Genomic DNA, 20390 nt, shown 5'->3' with positions numbered 1-20390 from the left:
GGTAGGGACGAGTCTTTTACTTGAAGGATTATTTGAGCCTCGTCATATGTGATAGTATTCAGGTGATGGCTAATTGGCATTACAAGGAGGCCTTCAGCGGCTGAGGACTGGTTTTGGTGGAGTCGGGAATTTCCCTAGGGCAAGCCAAGGATGAGAGTAGCAGAGATCAGTAGTAGTAGAGGGGACTTGGTGGAGTCGAGGCAGTACTTGAGGAGAGTACGGATAGATGTGGAAGGTAATACAGGCCCGTAGTACTGGAAGCAGAGGATCTGTACTTAAATCAAGGAAGGCCGAGGCGAGACCAGGAAACCTGTAATAATAGCGATCCCTCGAGATATATCAGTGTTTCTAACGTATGATGTGATGTGTTTTCAGAATGGTGGTTCTACGCCCTAGACCAGCAGGCAGCAGTTCAGGTGCCGGGGAGGGATCAGGATTAGGCTCGGAGGTCAAGCAGTTGGATGACCAGACTAGGGAGTTTTTCACTTCAGAGGTTACCTGTATCATATTTGAGTAGACTCCTGTGATCTTTGGTTCGATCAAGGAGGGTATTTTGGAGTTGATGGATGAGAATTTGAGCACATTTCGTGCTGAGGTGGCGGCTACGATGGGGTCGCGCACACTCACCTTCAGGGAGTTCAGAGTTTGTAGAGCTCCAGACTATCATGGGGCACGGGATCCCATAGCGAGTACTAAGTGGTTGGCAGATGTTGCCAATGCATTTCACAACAACAGATGTCCCGAGGGGGACAAGGTCAGACTGGCATCCTGCCTTCTGAAGGACAGGACACATGACTGGTGGGAGGAGGTTGGGCATGTCATCGGGGATGATGCAGCACTTGATGCTATGACTTGAACTGATTTTACCACCATGTTCAGAGGCGAGTTTGCACCGGTTATTGAGGTGCAACAGTTAGCCAGAGAGTTTCAAGATCTTACTCAGACTACAGAGACAGTGGTGGAGATTACCGCCAAGTTCAGGGAGCGGGCTCTTCTTGTTCCTCAATATGCAGCTGATGAGGAAATGAAGAAGGCCCGTTATCGTGAGATGTTGCGGGGTGATATCCGCCAGTTTGTGAGTTGGTCTAGCTGTAAAACGCTAGATGACTTGATTGCTAGGGCTCGTGACAGAGAGATTGATTTACAGATGGAGAAGAAGAGGAAGCCAGAGGCAGTATCTGGCACTAGGAGTTCGGGCAAAAAGCTCAAGGTCTCCGATCATAAATCCAGAGGATAAAAGAGCCACAGTCGGTGTGGCAAGTGTGGGAGATTGCACGATGGGGCGTGCAAGGAAGGTAGTGCTGGCTGCTATAAGTGCGGTCGGACCAGGCATATGAGTAGAGATTGCACAGCTCCTACCACCATCACCGCATCTGATCTGATTTGCTCCCATTGCAATCAGAGGGGGCATAAAAAGTCCTAGTGTCCAAGTTTGTCTGCCGCAGGGAAGGTGCTAGCACCTGCCCCTGCGACATTGAGGATTACAGACGGCCGTCAGGGCCGGCGTGAGGCGCCAGTGGAGAAGAGTAGGGCTTTTCAGATGACAACAGAGGAGGCACAAGCGACTCCTGATGTGGTGACGAGTATATGTCTTTCTCTTACCTTCTTATTGATATTGTTTGTTTATCATGATTACACTTATTTGATGAGCAGTTTTCGGTAGACCTGGTTCCTATTCCTCTACGAGGGAACAAGGTTATAGTAGGCATGGATTGGCTGAGCCCAATAGGGCAGTGATCGATTGCAAACTACAATTAGTGAGGGTTCGCACTCCCAGTGGGGGAGAGTTAGTGATTCAGGGCGAGAGGCCACAACGAGGACCGATTCTTTGTTCAGCAGCGAGAGCACGACGATACTTCCAACAGGGTTGCGTGGGGTACGTCGCCTATGTTTTAGATGTACGGGAAAAGGGCAAGGCGACTGTTGACGATGTACCGATGGTGCGTGAGTACCGAGATGTATTCCCGAAGGATTTTCCTGGGATACCTCCTGAGAGATAAGTCGAGTTTAGGATTGACCTGGTCCCCGGTGCGGCTCCGATAGCCAAAGCACCATATCGGTTGGCTCCTCCGGGGATGGAGGAGTCGTCTACGCAGCTGCAGGAGCTGCTAGAAAAGGGTTTTATCAGGCCGAGTAGTTCCCCATGGGGAGCCACGATCCTATTTGTGAAGAAAAAGGACGGATCGCACCGTATGTACATAGATTACCGAGAGCTGAATAAGGTAACGGTGAAGAACCGTTACCCACTCCCGAGGATAAGTGACTTGTTTGACCAGCTTCAGGGAGCATCTTGGTTCTTCAAGATTGTTCTGCGCTCCGGATATCACCAGTTGCGGTTCAGACGAGAGGATGTCCAAAAGACCGCTTTTAGGACCCGCTATGGTCATTATGAGTTTGTGGTGATGCCGTTTGGGCTCACCAACACTCCAGCCGCATTAATGGACCTCATGAACCGCATATGTAGACCCATGCTGGATCGGTCTATGATAGTGTTCATTTACGACATCTTGGTTTACTCCAAGACTCAGGAGAAACACGAGGAGCACCTGAGAGAGGTGCTAGAGACGCTAAGGAGGGAGAGACTTTTTGCGAAGTTCTTCAAGTGCGAGTTTTGGTTGTGCGAGGTGAAAATCCTTGGTCACCTCGTCAACCAGAAGGGTATTCTAATAGATCCGTCCAAGATCGAGGTTGTGATGCAGTGGGAGGTCCCGAGGTCTCCATCAGAGATTCGGAGCTTCCTGGGATTGGCAGGGTACTACAGGAGATTCATCCAAGATTTCTCCAAGATATTCGTTCCACTCACCCGGCTGACCAAGAAGTCGGTGGTGTTTCATTGGGGCCTGAGCAGCAGGCAGCATTCGAGACCCTTAGGCGGAGGCTGTGCGAGGCGCCGATTCTTACCCTGCCAGAGGGTGCAGAGGATTTTGTGGTCTACTGTGATGCCTCAATCACTGGTATGGGAGCAGTGTTGATGCAGTGGGGGCATGTGATAGCTTATGGCTCTAGATAGTTGAAGCCTCACGAGGCTAACTATCCGACTCACGATTGAGAGCTGGGGGCAGTGGCGTTCGCCCTTAAGATTTGGAGGCACTACCTCTATGGGGTCCATTGTACCATTTACACGGATCACAAGAGTTTGAGGTACCTCATGGACCATCCGAATTTAAACATGAGGCAGCGTCGATGGTTAGATGTAGTGAAGGACTACGACTGTGAGATCCTTTATCATCCGGGCAAGGCCAACGTTGTGGCTGACGCCTTGAGCCATAAGGTGATGGCGGCTCCGACCAGAGAGATGTGTCTAAGGATGACAGTGATTACTCCATTGTTGGAGCAGATTAGAGAGGCATAGGTTGAGGGCCTGAAAGAAGAGAGGCATAAGTGTGAGAGGATTGTGGGACGAGTAGCTTCTTTTGATTATGACAGTCGATGATTGTTGACCCTTCATGGGAGGATTTGGGTGCCATATTGGGGAGGAGTACAACAGGTGTTGATGGATGAGGCCCATAAGTCTCGGTTCTCCATCCATCCATGGCTGATGAAGATGTATAGAGATCTTCGACTCGATTATTGGTGGCCCTGCATGAAGCGGGACGTACCCTGGTACGTGGAGAGGTGCCTGACCTATAGGAAGGTCAAGGCGGAGCACCAGAGACCCCACGACAAGATGCAGATGTTACACATTCCTATGTGGAAATGGGAGGATATCACCATGGATTTCATCACAAAGCTTCCTAGAACCGCACATGGAGTTGATTCGATTGAGGTCATAATGGATGTAACAACCCAAATTTTACAAAGAAAATATTTCGTTTTACTTAATCAAACCGATTACACATTCCATAGGTTTTCAAAACATTTGTTTCCAATTCACATTAATTACATCATTGTTGTGTTTTTATGAAAACATCAGAGAGTCCCAAAACATCCAAAGAGAGGTAGAGTACACGTCACGTCATCACGCCTTGCCTTTGCCCTTTGGCTCCGAAGTACCTGCAACAATCAAAAACTTGTAAGCGAAACGCTTAGCGAGTTTCCCAGAGCATACCACACACAATCCACACAACACATATCTTGACAGCTATAAATGCTACACACATAACACATAAGCCATGCATACATAAAATCTGTAATAGTGCCATGGGCTACCCCACATGGTCTTTACCTAGGACTGCCATGGGCTCCCCCACATGGTCTTTACCTAGGACTGCCATGGGCTCCCCCACATGGTCTTACATCCAATGCCATGGGCTACCCCACATGGTCGTCACCTAGGACTGTCATGAGCTACCCCACATGGTCTTACATCCAATGCCATGGGCTCCCCCCGGGGTCTTCATACAACCTGCAATCACATATCATAGCAAACACAGAGTATCTATCACATCTACCATAATCACATAATGGGCCGGCCTTGGTGCCTTAGACCCATAGGTATGGTAAGAAGACTCACCTGACACGAATGCTGAACTAACACTTTTCGACTGAATATACCCCATAAGCTGCTCTAACTCAACTTCCTAAAAAGTAACATATAATAACCAGTCATTACCCTCAAAATCTACCCTGGTCCACTTCAGTTAAGATCAAGTCAACAGTCCATGTTAACCCTAACTCGCCGAGTGCAACTAGTGACTCGCTGAGTTTCAGGGGAAAACATTCTACACGTCGAGTCACCCAGGTGACTCGTCGAGTTCGCGAGGTCCGATTGATAATCTAGGGCTACACGTCGAGTTTTCCCGCTTGCAACTCGACACGTTCACGTACATTCCATAGCTGAGGGAAGTCTTAATCGACTCGTCGAGTTGCTCCTTCGACTAGTCGAGTCTACAGCAATCTTCATCCGACTCGCCGAGTTGTTCATCCAACTCATCGAGTTTATGGCGGCATTCATCGGGCTCGCCGAGTTGTTCATCCAAATCATCGAGTCCATGCCTATCTTCATAAGACTCGCCGAGTCACCCTATGCGACTCGCCGAGTTCCTACAGATCTGAGGCCATACAGACTCATTTGAGCCATGCAATGCTTCCAAATTACAGATCCAAGCTTTTAAGGTATGCTTCTCACGTAAAGTTGCAAACTTTACGTGCATGCATGGCTTTTAAGCTCTCAAATAGCAATCTAAGCTTAGAATGGAGTCATACACTTGAGAGGAAGGCTCTCGCTAGGCACAACTGATAACTTTATGCATCTAAAGTCCAAAGGGAGTCCAAATCTGAAGTTACAGCTTCAGATATTGGCTTAAACTCAAAAGCCCTTTCTTAGATTTCACGCAAAAGAGGGTTTTAGGTGGAAATGAGCCAAGGAATGGCATAATACCTTCAGGGAGTGCTTCAGAAGGGTGGATCTTGAATCCCCATGAGTTCTTTGCTGCCTTAAGCTTGCTTCCTCAAGTGTTCCTTTCACCAAGTCCTTCCTTCAAGCTTAAACCCACTAAAGATCACACACACACACACAAATCAGAGCTTTGGAAGATAAGGAGCTGTAAAGGGAAACCTGGGGGAGGCTAACGACCCCTTTAAATAAGGCGCATGGCCCTAAATTTAGGGTTTCATCTGCCAGTATCTACTCGTCAAGTGCCTTCCTGGACTCAGCGAGTAGGTCATTAAACTTCGCGGACTAACCCGCTACTACTCGAAGACTAGGGAAGCCAACTCATAGAGTATGTCCTTCAAAACTTGAACAAGCAACACTAATATTCGTACCTGAGGATCAGGGTGTTACAGTGGATCGGCTGACCAAGAGCACGCATTTCATACCGATTCAGGAGAGCTTATCGGCCGAGAAGCTAGCCGGTATCTATGTGCGTGAGGTAGTGGAACGACATGGGGTGCCTGTATCAGTAGTATCAGACCGAGACGTCCGTTTTACTTCCAGCTTTTGGAAGCGGTTTCATGAAGAGATGGGCACTCGTCTCCATTTCAGTACCGCTTTCCACCCCAGACGGATAGGAAGAGCGAAAGGACGATTCAGACTCTCGAGGACATGCTTCGGGCATGTGTCCTAGATTTTGGTGGCAGTTGGGATACGTATCTTCCAATAGCGGAATTTTCGTATAACAACAGTTATCACGCTAGCATTGACCGCCCTCCTTTCGAGATGCTCTACAGGAGGAAATGTAGGACCCCAATTTGTTGGGGAGAGGTCAGTCAGCGAGTCATCGGGAGCACCGAAGTGGTGCTCAAGACCACAGAGTTGATCCAGCAGGTTCGTAGTAGACTGCAGACTGTGTAGAGTAGGCAGAAGTGTTACACCGACAGGAGGCATTCGGACTTGGAGTTTCAGGTGAGCAATATGGTCCTCCTAAAGGTATCACCCTGGAAGGGTGTTATTAGCTTCCGGAAGAGGGGCAAGTTGGGCCCCAGGTTCATTGGTCCTTTTAGGGTTTTGGCCAAGGTGGGTCAGGTTGCTTATCAGTTGGATCTTCTAGCAGAGCTTGGCCAGATCCACAGCACCTTCCATGTTTCTCAGTTGAGGAAGTTCTTGGTGGATGAGTCAGCAGTTGTGCCCTTGGAGGATATTCACGTTGAGAGCGGCCTGAATTATATTGAGAGACCGGTTGTGATCTTAGATCGGAAGACGAAAGCCTTGAGGAACAAGATGGTTCAGTTATTGAAGGTGCAGTGGCAGCACCGGAAAGGTTCCGAGTGGACTTGGGCGACTGAAGAAGAGATGAGGGAGCACTATCCAAAGTTGTTTACGGTTTCAGCAGTAGCAGACTTCGAGGACGAAGTCTAAGATAAGTGGGCGAGAGTTGTAACGCCCCGATTCTTAGGTATGGTTTTAAATAAGATTTCTTGGGATAAGCTCTACTCGATGAGTTGGTTGCCCTACTCGTCGAGTAGCAGCGGGGTGGGATCGCGTGTTAAGTGACCTACTCGACGAGTCCATATTAAGACTCGACGAGTAGGAGCTGGCAGATGGAACCCTAAACCTCGGGGTTTTGCACCCTATTTAAAGGAACCTCTGCCTCCTTTGGGCCTCTTTACAGTTCTGGAGAGCTGTTGTGAAACCCTAATATGTGTGTGTGTGCCCATTGTGTGTTGAAGCTTGAAAAGAGGATCTTTGAAGGTTGAAGGCTTGGAGGAGAAGAAAATTAGAGCAAGTAGAGTGTGGGAATCAACACTTATCTCAGTTATCATCTCCCAGAGGTACCCAAATCAACATTTCCTTGTAGATCTCTTCTATTGGTTGGGTTCTAGGGTTTCTTTTATGGAATATTAAGTTGATAAGATGAGCTATAGGCTAGATCTGAAGTTGTAACTTCAGATATGGACCCTCCTTGGATTCTAGAAGCATAAAGTTGAAGTCTTTTTCATGATTGACGTCCCTCTTGAGCATGAAGCTCCATGAAGAAATTAAAATAGGCATTTAGAGCCTTTATAGCGATGTATGCACATAAAGTTTGAAACTTTACGTGAAAAGCATGCCCTAGAAGCTTGGATCTGTGATTTGGAACCATTGCATGGCTCAAAACAAGTCTTTATGGAAAAAGTATTGAATGGACTCGGTGAGTCGCAAGGTTGACTCGGTGAGTCATAAGAAGATGGCCCTGAACTCGACGAGTTGGATGAGCAACTCGGCGAGTCCGATGAAGATTGCCATAGACTCGACGAGTTGTATGAACAACTCGACAAGTCGGATGACTTTTCCCCAAGTTATAAATGCGTGTTTACCCATCGTGTTGCTAGAAGGAAACTCGACGGGTGGCTTTAGGGTTTTGATCGAAAATCATAAGAACTCGGCGAGTCACCCCGGTGACTCGGCGAGTGGGAAAGAGTTTCAAGGAACTCGGCGAGTAGCCTAGGGTACTTGGCGAGTTAACGTCAACATGGACTTTTGACCTTGACTAAGGACTTTGACTTTGATCAGGGGTAAAATAGTCATTATACCCTCAGTTTAGTTATCGGTATCTGATTTAGTGTTTATGGGAATTGTAGCCGGGGAGTGTCGGAGCAGTAGTCATCCAGTTTCGGATTTAACATCGCAGCAGCCAGAGTTACGAGGTGAGTTTCCTTCCGGTAGGAACGGGTCTACGGCCACAATGTCGACCCGTTTAGTTAGCAGTAGTTTCAGACTTCGGTCTGATGCAGTAGTTAGATTGCTTGAAGTCTTCGAGATTCAAGCATGTTTTGTGTTATGTGTTCCGGACCCAGGTGCGATGTAGTATGCAATATATGTGTTCATGTTAGTTGATATGTTTATGCTATGTTATGTTCGGCCAGTTCCAGACTTCGGTCTGATGCAGAGGACAAGGTCCCAGTCAGTTTCGGACTTCGGTCCGATGCAGTTAGTTCTGGACTTCGGTCCGATGCAGGGGACAAGGTCCCAGTTAGTTCCGGACTTTGGTCCGATGCAGTTTCCGAAATTTGGTCCGATGCAGAGGGCAAGGCCCTTGTTAGTTTCCAAACTTCGGTCCGATGCAGTTTCTGGACTTCGGTCCGATGCAGACGGCAAGGCCCTGGTTAGTTTCCAGACTTCAGTCCAATGTAGTTTCCGGACTTCGATCTGATGTAGTTTTCGGATTTCGGTCCGATGTAGTTGGCAAGGCCCACTATGTGCTTTATATGTTGTTGTATGGTATGTGGTAGTTTGCGGGAGCTCACTAAGCTTCGTGCTTACAGTTTTCAGTTTTGGTTTAGGGTACTTTAGCTAGCAAAGGGAAGAGCTCTGGATGATGGCATCGCACACACCACAACTTCAGTTTTATCCTGGGAGTTTTATTCGAATATTGTTATGATTGATACATTTTTTATTTTGACACAGTTACTATGACATTTGAGTTACTCATTCCATGGTTTTTATTGTTTATGATACCTGATGATGTGATTTTCAGTAATATTAAAACAAAAAATTTTGGGTCATTACAGTTAAAGAAGTTCTATGGGTTTTGTCAGTTATATGATCAGGATCTGGGTATCTAAGTGTTATTGGGTAGCAACTTGTTCTACAAGTGGATATTGTAGGGAGAGGGTTCCGCACTTTGACACTTGTTGGTGTTTAGAACGACATTGATTAGGCCTTCTTGGGCAATGAAGGAGGAGAGTAGCTCCAGGGTGGAGTGATGGACAACTTAAGTGACGACAACAATGTCGATAGGTTATCGGGAGCGTTCCAGTCATGAGCTGAGGGTCGGAGAGGGCATATCATACTCATGTTGTGAGCTCAGAGGTAATCCAGACCTATGTTGATGACTATGTAAGGGTATGCCAGTCATAGGTTGTGGGCATAGAGATTGTGTAGTTGTGTCTCTTGTAGAAGCATTCATAATGGTTGTATTGTTGAGATTCGGGGGAGTTGTACTCGGTTGCGACAAATCAGAGGATGGTGGATGAGACGCAAGGATAAATATGTGGATCACAAGTTATGAGTAGACCCGAGTTATATACAGAGAGGTATTCCAATCTAGGGTATTCCATCCTGAGGATGACCGGACCCTATGATTGATTGGACCTGATATGTTTGGTATTCCAACTCGAGGGTTGATTGCGTCAAACATGTGTGGGATACGAGGGTATTCCATCCTAGGGATGACTGGACCCGTCGTAGGCATGCCTGGTATTCCAGCCCGAGGCTGATTGGACCAGGCATGAGTGCCCGTGTTTATTAGTGGTTTTATTTTGTATGATATCTTAGGAGCTGAAGGACGCATTAACTTGTCAACACAAACGGTTCGCTTCAAGAAGAGGGAAAGTTAGGTTTCCAATACCTTGGGTCATCGGGATTTTTTTCGGTTGGCCGGTAGTGGTATGTATGTTTTTTGTGGTAATCGCTTGTGGGAGTGTGTTACATGGATGTGGTGGCGGACGCGTTGAGCCGCAAGTCTGCTGGTTCTTCCACCCCATCGGTATGTAAGAGGATCGCAGTGGATTCTCCACTTGTAAGTTGATCAGAGACCTGATTTTGAGTTACTGGTGGCCATGTATGAAGTGAGAAACCGCTTGGTACGTCGAGAGGTGCTTGACCTGTAGGATGGTCAAGGCCGAGCATCAGAGGCCGCATGGTATGCTGCAGCCTCTAGAGATTCCCATGTAGAAATGGGAGCAGATCACGATGGATTTTATTACCAAACTGCCGAGGACGGCGAAAGGGTTTGATGCTATATGGGTAATCGTAGATCGATTGACCAAGAGTGCTCATTTCTTGGCTATACGAGAGAGTTCTTCGGCCGAGAAGTTGGCCGACATGTACGTTCGCGAGGTCGTCGCTCGCTATGGGGTTCCGGTCTCCATTGTTTCTAATCGGGATGTTAGATATACCTCCCGTTTCTGGCAGAAGTTCCACGAGGAACTAGGTACACGATTGCATTTTAGTATAACCTTTCATCCCCAGACTGATGATCAGAGTGAGCGAACCATTCAAACCCTCAAGGATATGTTGAGGGCGTGTGTCATTGACTTTGTTGGGAGTTGGGATTCCCACCTACCACTTGCAGTGTTCACCTACAACAACATCTATCATTCCAGCGTTAGCGCCACGCCTTTTGAGCTGTTGTATGGACGGAGATGTTACACCCCCGTTTGTTGGGGTGAGGTCGGACACAGGGTAATGGGGCGGACAGAGGTAGTTCTGTAGACTACCGAGAAAATTCAGCATATTAGACAGTGTTTGCAGACCGCTTAGAGTCGGCAGAAGGGTTACGCCGACAAACGCCGATCTGAGTTAGAGTTTCAAGTGGGTGATATGCTACTCCTTAAGGTCTCACCCTGGAAGGGTGTGATCCGCTTCAGGAAGAAGGGAAAATTTAGTCCCCGTTTCATTGGTCCATTCAAGATCCTTTCCAGGGTTGGAAAGGTGGCGTATAGGCTAGAGCTACTAGAAGAGCTTAGCCGAATTCACAGCACTTTCCACGTTTCACAGTTGCGAAAGTGCATTTTGGATCAGGAGGTAGTAGTATCGTTGGATGATATTCAGGTCGATGAGTGCCTGAATTATATGGAGAGGCATGTGGCCATCCTGGAGAGGAAGATGAAAGTTCTGCGGAATAAGGAAACACCTTTAGTGAAGGTGTAGAAGGAGCATCGGAGGGGATCCGAGTGGACATGGGAGCCAGAGGCAGAGATGCGGGAGCACTATCCGGAGTTGTTCGCCGTGGAAGACTTCGAGGACGAAGTCTAGTTCAAGTGGGGGAGAATTATAACGCCCTGATTTTCAGGTATTGGCTATGTGAGAATTTTATTGATCTCAAGGCCTATTCGTCGAGTTGTCTACCTTACTCGTCGAGTAGTAGTGGGTTGGATCATGTGTTTTAGTGACCTACTCGCCGAGTCCAAGAAGGGACTCAACGAGTAGGAGCTGGCAGATGAAACCCAAAATCCCAGGCTGTTGCGCCCTACTTAAAGGATCATTGGCCTTCCCCAGCCTCCCTTTTACAGCTTCTTGGCACTCTTGAACCCTAAATCGTGTGTGTGTTTCTTTAGTGTGATAGATCTTGGAGAGAGAGATATTGGTAAAGAGCACTTGGGGAAGCAAGGAAATCAAGGCTAGGAACTTGTGGGGGCTAAGAGATTCATCATGTGTCAGTCTCTGTAAGGTATTAAGCTGTTTCTTTGGCTCATCTCTCTTTTAATCTCTTTTGGGTGCGCTTTAAGAAAGGCCTTTGGTGTTTGAGTCAAGATCTAAAGTTACAACTTCAGATCTGGATTTCCTTTGGTCTCTAGATCCATAAAAATAGTAGTTTAGGCGACTATGAGCTTTCCCTCAAGTGTGAGACTTCATTGCAAGCTTAGTTTTGTCATTTAAGGGAGTTAAAACTTTGCATGCATGTAAAGTTTGCAACTTTACATGATAATCAAGCCTTAGAAGGTTGGATCTGCAATTTGGGGCCTTGGCATGGCTTAAAAAGTGTATGCATGGTTAAAGGACTGAAGAGACCCGACGAGTCGCATAGTCGACTCGGCGAGTCATATGAAGATGGGCATGAACCCGACGAGTTGGATGAACAACTCGGCGAGTTCGATGAAGATTGTCGTAGACTCGACAAGTTGGATGAACAAGTCGGCGAGTCCGTTAAGGTTTCTCAATTAATGGATGTGTGTAAACTTGTCGAGTTGCAAGAAGGAATACTCGATGAGTGGCCATGGAGCTTCGAACACGAGCCTTAGGAACTCGACGAGTCATTCTGGTGACTTGGCGAGCAGACAAGTATTGCAAGAAACTCGGCGAGTAGCTCAGGGTACTCGACCAGTTGAGGTCAACGTGGACTGTTGAACTTAATAGTTGACTTTGACTTTGACCAAGGGTTTACCAGTTGACTTCTAGGGTATTCAAGAATTTATAAACCTGATGATGTGTTGGATATAGGTGGTGGGGTTCGTGGCAGTGATTCGAGAGTTGAGCTTCCTATTTCCAGTTGACAGTCGCAAGGTGAGCTATCATCACTATACTCAAGGGTCTAAGGCACCAAGGCCGGCCCTTTGGATTGTTATCTGGTTATGTTATGATAGTATGATATGTTAGATCGGTATCCTAGAGGGTAGGATAATATTTTGTGGTATGTGGCATGATCTGTTAGATTGAGATCCTAGAGGGTAGGATAATATTATGTAGTATGCGGTATGATCTGTTAGATCGGTATCCTAGTAGATAGGATGGTATGATGTTCTATGTGGTATGATCTGTTAGATCAGTTGTTGTCTGTAGACTGTTATGTGGTTATCTGTGATATATATGTGCACATATTTGTTTGGCGGTTGAGGCTTATCTGCTTTGTGCGAAAGCCAATAGACCTGGGCATTCCAACTAGTTGGTTGTGGACCGTGAGTATTCCATCCCGAGGATGATTGGACTCATAGTATGTGGTCATTCAACCCTATTGGTTATGGGCCTGGGGTATTCCAACCTGATGGTTGACTGGACCCTTATTATGTTGTTTATGATTATATATGTATTGTTGTGGGTATGGGTTGTTGGGTGTATGGTGTTGCGTCTTGGGCTCGGCTCTTAGCTCTGTTTTGTATCCGGATTGGGCCTGTCCATCCGTGATTTATTTGTTAGAGTTTGAGTATTTATAGATGCTTGCATGCATCTTAGTACGTCAGATTCAGGAGTAGATTTCATATCGTTTATTGTTATCGATTGTAAACCCTAAAAGCCTTTACAACGGAAGTTCTTTGTCGAGCTCTGCTGAGGCTTGAATCATTTGAATCATTAAGCATATTGTTGATTCCATATCTTGTTTATTACTTTGTTTGAATCATTTTGCCAAACCTGTGTAAGATCTAAATGATCTAAGAAATTAATATCTCATCATGGGTATTTTGGGGGAACTCACTAAGATTTCGGGCTTACAGTTTCAGTTTATTGTTTTAGGTACATCAGGGATCGTGGCAAGGCAAAGACGTGATTGTACAGCTCCTCATATTTTGTTGTGGTTTCTGGGGAAACTCTGATATAGACTATTTTGGAAACAAATTTGTAATAACTATTGGTTTTTAGATGTTTTTGAAAAGTCTAAAATTGGCTTGATATTTATGGGTGTTACAACTAAAGTGATAATGATGAAGTCCAATGAAGATCAGCAAGAGGCGGAAAATCAGCATGTTCCTGAATCGTGTGAGGTGGGTAAAAGTGTAGGGAAATGCGTTGACCTAAGTGAGAACATAGTTGACGTAATGGGACAAATTCCTAACCTTGTTAACCCATATATTAGGTCGGACCAAAACTCAGTGGTGGATACAAATATTAGGCCACAACAAGATATCGCATCATTAAATAACTTTATACCTTATTTAAATAATCCAATGGGTGGATCTGAGGAAAAAGATGCAGGGGATTCAGACAAAGCTTCATTTTCTTAAAAAGGGCAGGTAGGTAAGAAGAAGCTTATGTTGCTCAAGCTAAAAGATAGACTAATTGCTGTAAATCGAAATAAAAAAGGAGAAACAAATCAAAGGAGGCGTTGAGTAAAGCGAGTCAATATTGTGACAACATGAATAGAGAGTCTTCTATGCATGGAAGCCCGTAAACTCTTCTCACTCGATTTCCATGGAGGTTGAGAAAACGATAAACATGGGGAAATCAATTAGATATCAGCTAGATGGTTCTGAAGAGCTTATTATATTGATCGTTACCGATGAAGGTGCCAAAAAAGTGACCCAATAAATTGCTTGACCTTGAATTTAAGAGGTGTCGGGGATCTGTTCAAAGAAGATTGGGTGTGCGAGATTAAAAAGAAATATCAAATCAACTTTATCAGTTGCCAAGAGACTTAGATGAAGGATGTTGGTGTGATTCCGATTCATCTTTATTGGGATATTTCAGACTCTACTTCAGTTGCAGTTGGGTCAAGAGGTAAATCTGGGGGTCTCTTATCTATTTGGAATTCCTCATTATTTTATAATGTTGAGGTGATTAAATGCCATTCATTCATTCTGGTTTCTGGTAATTGGTGTGGTATTAGTGTAAAGATGAACTTCATAAATGTTTATGCGTCGAATGACAATGATGAAAGGTCTCAACTTTGGTCTGACTTGTTAAGAATGAAGAGATCAGGGCATGGCATTTGGCTAGTTATGGGAGATTATAACGAGGTACGGGAAAAAGGTGACATATTTTCTGAGATTGTTTGTGTTTCGAGCATGAATGCTTTCAACGATTTTATTATGGAAGCCGAACTGTCTAATTTTTTCATGGGAGGTAGGAGATTTACTTGGATGAGTCCAGATGGCAAGAGTCTCAGTAAGATTGACAGATTTTTGGCATGCAATGGTTTTTTAGCTCGGTGGTCTATGGCTTCTGTCATGGCTTTACCTAGGCTGCATTCAGACCATAGTCTAGTGATACTGGTTAGTGAGTTTCTTGACTATGGACCAATTCCGTTTAGATTCTTCAATTCATGGTTGCTGCTAGAAGATCTAGGTGATATTGTGCGGATGTCTTGGAATGTTTCAATTGAGGAAAGTAGGGCTGATAAGTTAGTTTTGTTAAAACTCAAAAGGCTAAAGGATGACATTAAATGTTGGAGGTTTAGTCTGAGAATAAAAAAGAACAAACAATATTGGAATCTGTTAAAGTGCATTGAATATATAGAAATACAAGCCGAGAAGAGATGTCATTCTTCTCCGGAAAGAATGGATAGAAAAAATTGGAAGAACAAGGTGTTGGAGATGGAAACCATCAGAACCTTGGATCTTAAGCAAAAAGCGAGAATAAAATGGCATGTTGAAGGTGATGAAAACAGTAATTTTTTTCATGGCGTTATAAATGGAAAAAGAAAAAAAACAGAATAAATGGGCTTATAATTGATGGTGAATGGTGCACTGAACCTCAGAAAATTAAAGATGAGGTGTTTAAGTTCTTCTCACTGAAATTTGATGAGAGCGTTCCGGTTAGGCCGAAGCTCTTAAACTCGAGATTTAAGAAACTTTCAATAGATGAACGTGAGATGCTTGATAGTCCCTTTTCGCTTTCGGAGATAAAGGAGGCAGTTTGGTGTTGTGGGAACGACAAAGCACCGGGGCCCGATGGTTTTAATTTCAAAGCTATAAAGGAGTTTTGGGACACGTTGAAAGATGATATTTTTAATTATATCAAGAATTTTGAATTGACGGGAGATATTAGTAGAGGTTGCAATGCGTCTTTTATATCACTTATTCCTAAAGTTAGAGATCCTCTCTCTTTAAAAGACTATAGGCCGGTGAACTTAATTGGATGCATGTCTAAAATTCTTGCATTGCGTCTAAAGAAAGTAATTGGTAAAATAGTTGGATCGGAGCAATCGGCATATATCGAAGGGAGGAGCATTCTTGATGGACCGTTGGTGATTAATGAAATATATACTTGGGCAAAAAAAGGTGAAAAACAAAACGTTGATATTGAAAGTGGATTTTGATTAGGCTTTTGATTCGGTCAACTGGTATTTTTTGGATTCGATATTAGAACAAATGGAGTTTAGTGATAAATGGAGGGGTTGGATCAAAGGTTCTCTTTCTTCCGATAGAGCTCGATTTTGGTAAACTGATCAGCCACGAAAAAGTTTGGAATTAGGAAGGGGGTAAGGCAAAGGGATCCCCTTTCTCCCTTTCTTTTTATTATTGTCATGGAGGGGCTTAGTGTCACCATGCAAGAGGCTTGTGAGAAACAGATTTATGAAGGTGTTTCTCTCCCAAATAGGGGGCCCATTTTATCTCACGTAGTTTATGCGGATGATGTCACTTTTGTCGGTGATTGGTCTGAGATGAACTTTGTTAATCTCAATTGTCTTTTGAGATGTTTTTATTGCTTCAGGGTTGAAGGTGAATCTCAACAAAAGCAAAGTGTTTGGGATCGGTGTACAGGAGATGGAGGTTAGTAGATTGGCTAACATTCTTTGTTGTGAGGCCAGTAAATTCCCTTTTACTTATCTTGGGCTCCCGATAGGAGCCAATATGAAACTTGCCAAACACTGGAGACCAATTGTGGATAAATTTAAAAATAAATTATCGAATTGGAAAGCCAATAATCTCTTGTTTGGGGGAAGGTTTACCCTTGTTAAATCTGTTTTGGGTAGTCTTCCGTTATTTTATTTCTCTCTTTTCAAGGCGTCGAAAAAAGTAATTGAAAATTTGGAAAGTATTAGAAGAAATTTTTTATGGGGGAAGAAAGAAAATAAAAGAAAGATCAATTGGGTAGCATGGAACACATTGACTAAACCGAAAAGAAAATGAGGTCTTGGTATTGGGAGTCTCCGATCATTGAATTTGGCTCTTTTAATCAAGTGGTGGTAGCGGGTTAAATTTAAAGTGAATAGTCTTTGGACGAATTGCATTAAAGCTTGGCATAATGTCTCTTGCAGTGATGGCAAGCCATTAGCCAAAGCTAGTTTCCCAGGAGTGTGTCTTGTTATTTCCAAGCTAAATAAAGATATGAAACATTAGGGAATTAATTTGGAATACTTGTTTGTAAGGCGTCTTGGAGCGGGAAATAGAACCTACTTTTGGAAGGACAAATGGTGTGACGGTGTAGTGTTGAAAGATATTTTTCCGGAACTTTATCATATTGAAGTGCAGAAAAATTGCATGGTCGGTAACAGAATTCAAAACAGAGTTCTAGATGGAATTCATGGGCAGTGGTTGAGAAATCTAAGGAGGGGAAGGGAGGCAACAGCTTTATCAGATTTAAACAACAAAGTTGTTGGTGTGGTGTTGACAAGCATAGATGATTCGTGGGTTTGGAAAGGTAACGAGATGGGTGGTTTTACAGTTCAAAATTTGTGGAACTTGATGGCTACTGCGGAAGAAGTCTCAAACACGTTTCCTTTTCATTGGGAGGGTTGGGCTCCTCTAAAAGTGAATTGTTTTGTTTGGCGTTTATGTTTAAATAGGATCCTAGTTACCGAAAACCTTCTTGTTAAAGGTGTGACCTTGCCATCATATCTTTGCCCGCTCTGTGGTATTAACAGGACGATGTCGAGCATCTGTTTTTAAGTGTAGTTTTGCAAAAAAAAAAAAGTTTGGAGCTGGTTCTGTAACTGGTCGATGTTATTGAAATCTGCTCATATGAATGTTTCTAACATGTTGGGGGTGGTAAAGACATTGGTGTTGAATAAGAAAAGAAAGAGATTACTATGCGCCCTCATATATTCGGTTTTATGGAGCATATGGAAGACTAGAAATGCTTTAATTTTCAAAAGTTTCAGGAGCATCCCAATGAAGGCAGTCGATGATATCCAGATAATCTCTTTCAATTGGTTGAAATATATAGGGAGATTTAGTTATTTAAATTGGTTTGACTGGTGTAATTCTCCTGTTTCTCTTGTTTGTATGTTGTAACTTGTCTAGCGTCTCGCTAGTTTCGTTTTAATGTGATTCCGTTGTTCAAAAAAACATCCGAAACAAAGACCCAATCAACGGTGTTCTTCCAATTATGATTTAGATAAGTAGTGGATTCGGGTCGGTGTGGGGGAAGAAATGGGTCAGGTCATATTTGGGCTCGCATATATAGTGGGCTTAGGTGGAATGTTGGGATGTAACGCATCTTGACAAAAAGAATGGCCCTTCAAAGAGGTAATGGGTGACAACTTAGCATTCGCAAAAAGTGTGAACGAAGAAAGCTCATCTTCTCCGAAGAAGGGGAGGTGGCTAGGGAAATGTGGCAAGCGAATTCGATTTCCTTGTCACATGAACTGAGGTTGAGATCCTGTACCCAATTCTGAATTTCCGTTTTCAAGCCTCGTAAAAACATCATGATTTCTTGCTCATCATATTGATCTAGATAAAGGAGGACATAGCTTCAAATTCTCCAATATATTCTTTGATCGGTCCCTCTTGGAACATGGAGCCTAATGCTTCATGAGCATTCCAGAATTGAGTGCCACTAAATCGGACCAAGAGCTTGTCACGCAGTTGAGTCCAATCAGTGTGTGTATGTTTGATCATCAAATTTGTATACCAAATGAGAGCAATCATGCCCATATACATCTGTTCTAATTGAAGTTTATGAGTCACGGTTTTTTGGTTCATCTGGAAATACAACTCAGCCTTGGTAATCCACCCTCGTGGATCCATGCCATTGAACCGTAGGAGCTTCACCTTCCTTAAGGAAAACAAGGAGCCATTAAAATGGTTCTCCCTAAGAATAAAGAGAGACTCAATAGGTTGCTCAGACTTAGGGGAGGGGTGATGATTGTTGTCGAGGTATTGACGGGTTTTGGTGGAGGGGTGATAAGTTTTGTTTGTGGTTAGCTAAAAATCCCATCAAAATCTTGAGCATATTTATGTTTTATAGAAGCGTGGACTGATTTCTTGATGGTATAAAAGTAAAATAGCAATGGTTTCTTTCATTGAGAAAACAAATTAGGAAAGCTCCGAGAGATGGGTAGTGAGAGTAGCAAGTTTCTTATCTTGAAGATCAGCACAGTTTTGAGATCTGGTACTAATGGAAGGAGTATGAGGTTTTGAATTCCCCATGGTTCACGAAGCAAGAATGTAAGTGGCAATGGAACTAATTGATAGGAATCTGATAGCAAGTCATGAGACAATTAAGATAAATATGAAGATTCAGAAACAACAGAGAGAAGATAAGTTATTCCATTGATAAATTAAAAAAATCCATGGGAAGCTTCTTGCCTAAGCATACAGCCGATTGCAAATCACACAATACTCAACATGATGTAATCAACATGATCTTATGACCTATACAGGTAATCTTCCCTCAATATTCCCTCTAAAAAAAAAAGGTAATTGTTACAACAAATTTTTAACACGTGTCTTAGACATCCTTTGGTACATAATCCATGAATTAGGTCTGTTGGGTTATCCTCATTCATCAGACTCTGTAGCATAATCTGTATCACATGCCCTTTTTTGTCTTAGCATCAAAGGTATTCTCCAATACCAGCTCCATAGGATTATCCTTCGTACCAACTAAAAATATAATAAAAGGTGTTAGGATAATTCATAATCTAGGACAAACTGGTCCCATGTGTATTTTGGGAAAAACCTTCCTATTTTAAGTATATGAGTTACATTTGGATTTTGATTTATGTAGTATAAATAGGGTAAATGATTATGATGTTTTATTAAATTTTTTATTCTTGTTTCTTTAGAAAGCTTAGTAATCAAGCGATTTTCCAAAAAAAGTTTCTTTTTTCCCTATTCTTCCTCTTTCATGTTTCTTCTATTGTTGCACATTTATCTTGGGCATCAAGGCATTTCCAGGTTAATACCTTACAAAAGCAATCAAACGAACAATGAATAGAATCCTCCAATTGACCTCATATCTTTTTTTAAAGAATTTCAAAAGCAAGAACAAGCCTATTAATACATAATTTCAGTTTCTAACATGACCTACAAAAACATTAAGGGCTTGTTTGATATCCAGCTGACTGGGTCCGATCAACACTTTTAGCTGACTTGGTCCGGTCAGCCTATTTGATAAAGGGATAATGACGTCTAACTCGGTCCAATATTTTGAGTCGGTCATGAGTATTTATCTAACTTGGTTCATGGTAAAAATGAGGCTGACTGAACATTTCCCAATTTTTCCCTGATGAACGCTTAATTGTGAACGACAACCTCCATCGTTTCTCCTCTCCCGCATCTGTCTTCGTCGAGTTTGCCTCCCTTCTTCCATCGTTGGTGCCTTCTGAAGGGTTTTGAGCATTCTAACACTCCTAAGGTGTACATGAAACCCTAGAAACCTTGGATCTATGTTTGTCTAAAATACATGCAAAATTGATTTCCAAGGTTCATAATCCTAAAATACAAGCAAAATACATGGGGAACTTTTAAACATAAAAGTAAGCTAGAAAAACATACCTTGTAGTAGTTGGATTCCTTGAAAACCTTGAGAGCCTAGCACCCCAATTGTGATGCCTCAAATGTTTCACACAACACCAAGTACACTTATAATAGACTTTGAGAGAAATGTCATACTACTCAAATCGGCTAGCCCTCTTCTTTTCTTACAA

At 43.6% G+C, this 20390-nt stretch overlaps 2 protein-coding genes across 2 annotated transcripts; both read left to right on the top strand.

Annotated features, from left to right (window-relative positions):
* Window positions 1-14214: 14214 nt before the first annotated feature.
* On the top strand, window positions 14215-15833 carry LOC111905949 (uncharacterized). Its single transcript, XM_023901682.1, has 2 exons — window positions 14215-15099; window positions 15216-15833. The coding sequence occupies exons 1-2, from the start codon at window positions 14215-14217 to the stop codon at window positions 15831-15833; spliced, it is 1503 nt and encodes a 500-aa protein (XP_023757450.1).
* A 207-nt stretch (window positions 15834-16040) lies between these two features.
* Window positions 16041-16647, top strand: LOC111905950 (uncharacterized). Its single transcript, XM_023901683.1, has 2 exons — window positions 16041-16164; window positions 16229-16647. Exons 1-2 carry the CDS (start codon window positions 16041-16043, stop codon window positions 16645-16647), a joined length of 543 nt encoding a protein of 180 aa, XP_023757451.1.
* The last annotated feature ends 3743 nt before the right edge of the window (window positions 16648-20390 follow it).

This window comes from Lactuca sativa, chromosome 2 (assembly GCF_002870075.4).
Source record: "Lactuca sativa cultivar Salinas chromosome 2, Lsat_Salinas_v11, whole genome shotgun sequence".
In the NCBI taxonomy this organism is placed as follows: Eukaryota; Viridiplantae; Streptophyta; class Magnoliopsida; order Asterales; family Asteraceae; genus Lactuca; species Lactuca sativa.
The sequence above is the reverse complement of the archived record's forward strand: the minus strand, read 5'-3'. Positions and strand labels throughout refer to the sequence as shown.

Coding starts and splice junctions, on each gene's coding strand:
- LOC111905949 (XM_023901682.1), top strand. CDS start 14,215: ATGAAGGATGTTGGTGTGATTCCGATTCATCTTTATTGGGATATTTCA. Junction 15,100..15,215: donor GAAAAAATTGGAAGAACAAG/GTGTTGGAGATG, acceptor AAATGGAAAAAG/AAAAAAAACAGAATAAATGG.
- LOC111905950 (XM_023901683.1), top strand. CDS start 16,041: ATGGAGGGGCTTAGTGTCACCATGCAAGAGGCTTGTGAGAAACAGATT. Junction 16,165..16,228: donor GGATGATGTCACTTTTGTCG/GTGATTGGTCTG, acceptor TTATTGCTTCAG/GGTTGAAGGTGAATCTCAAC.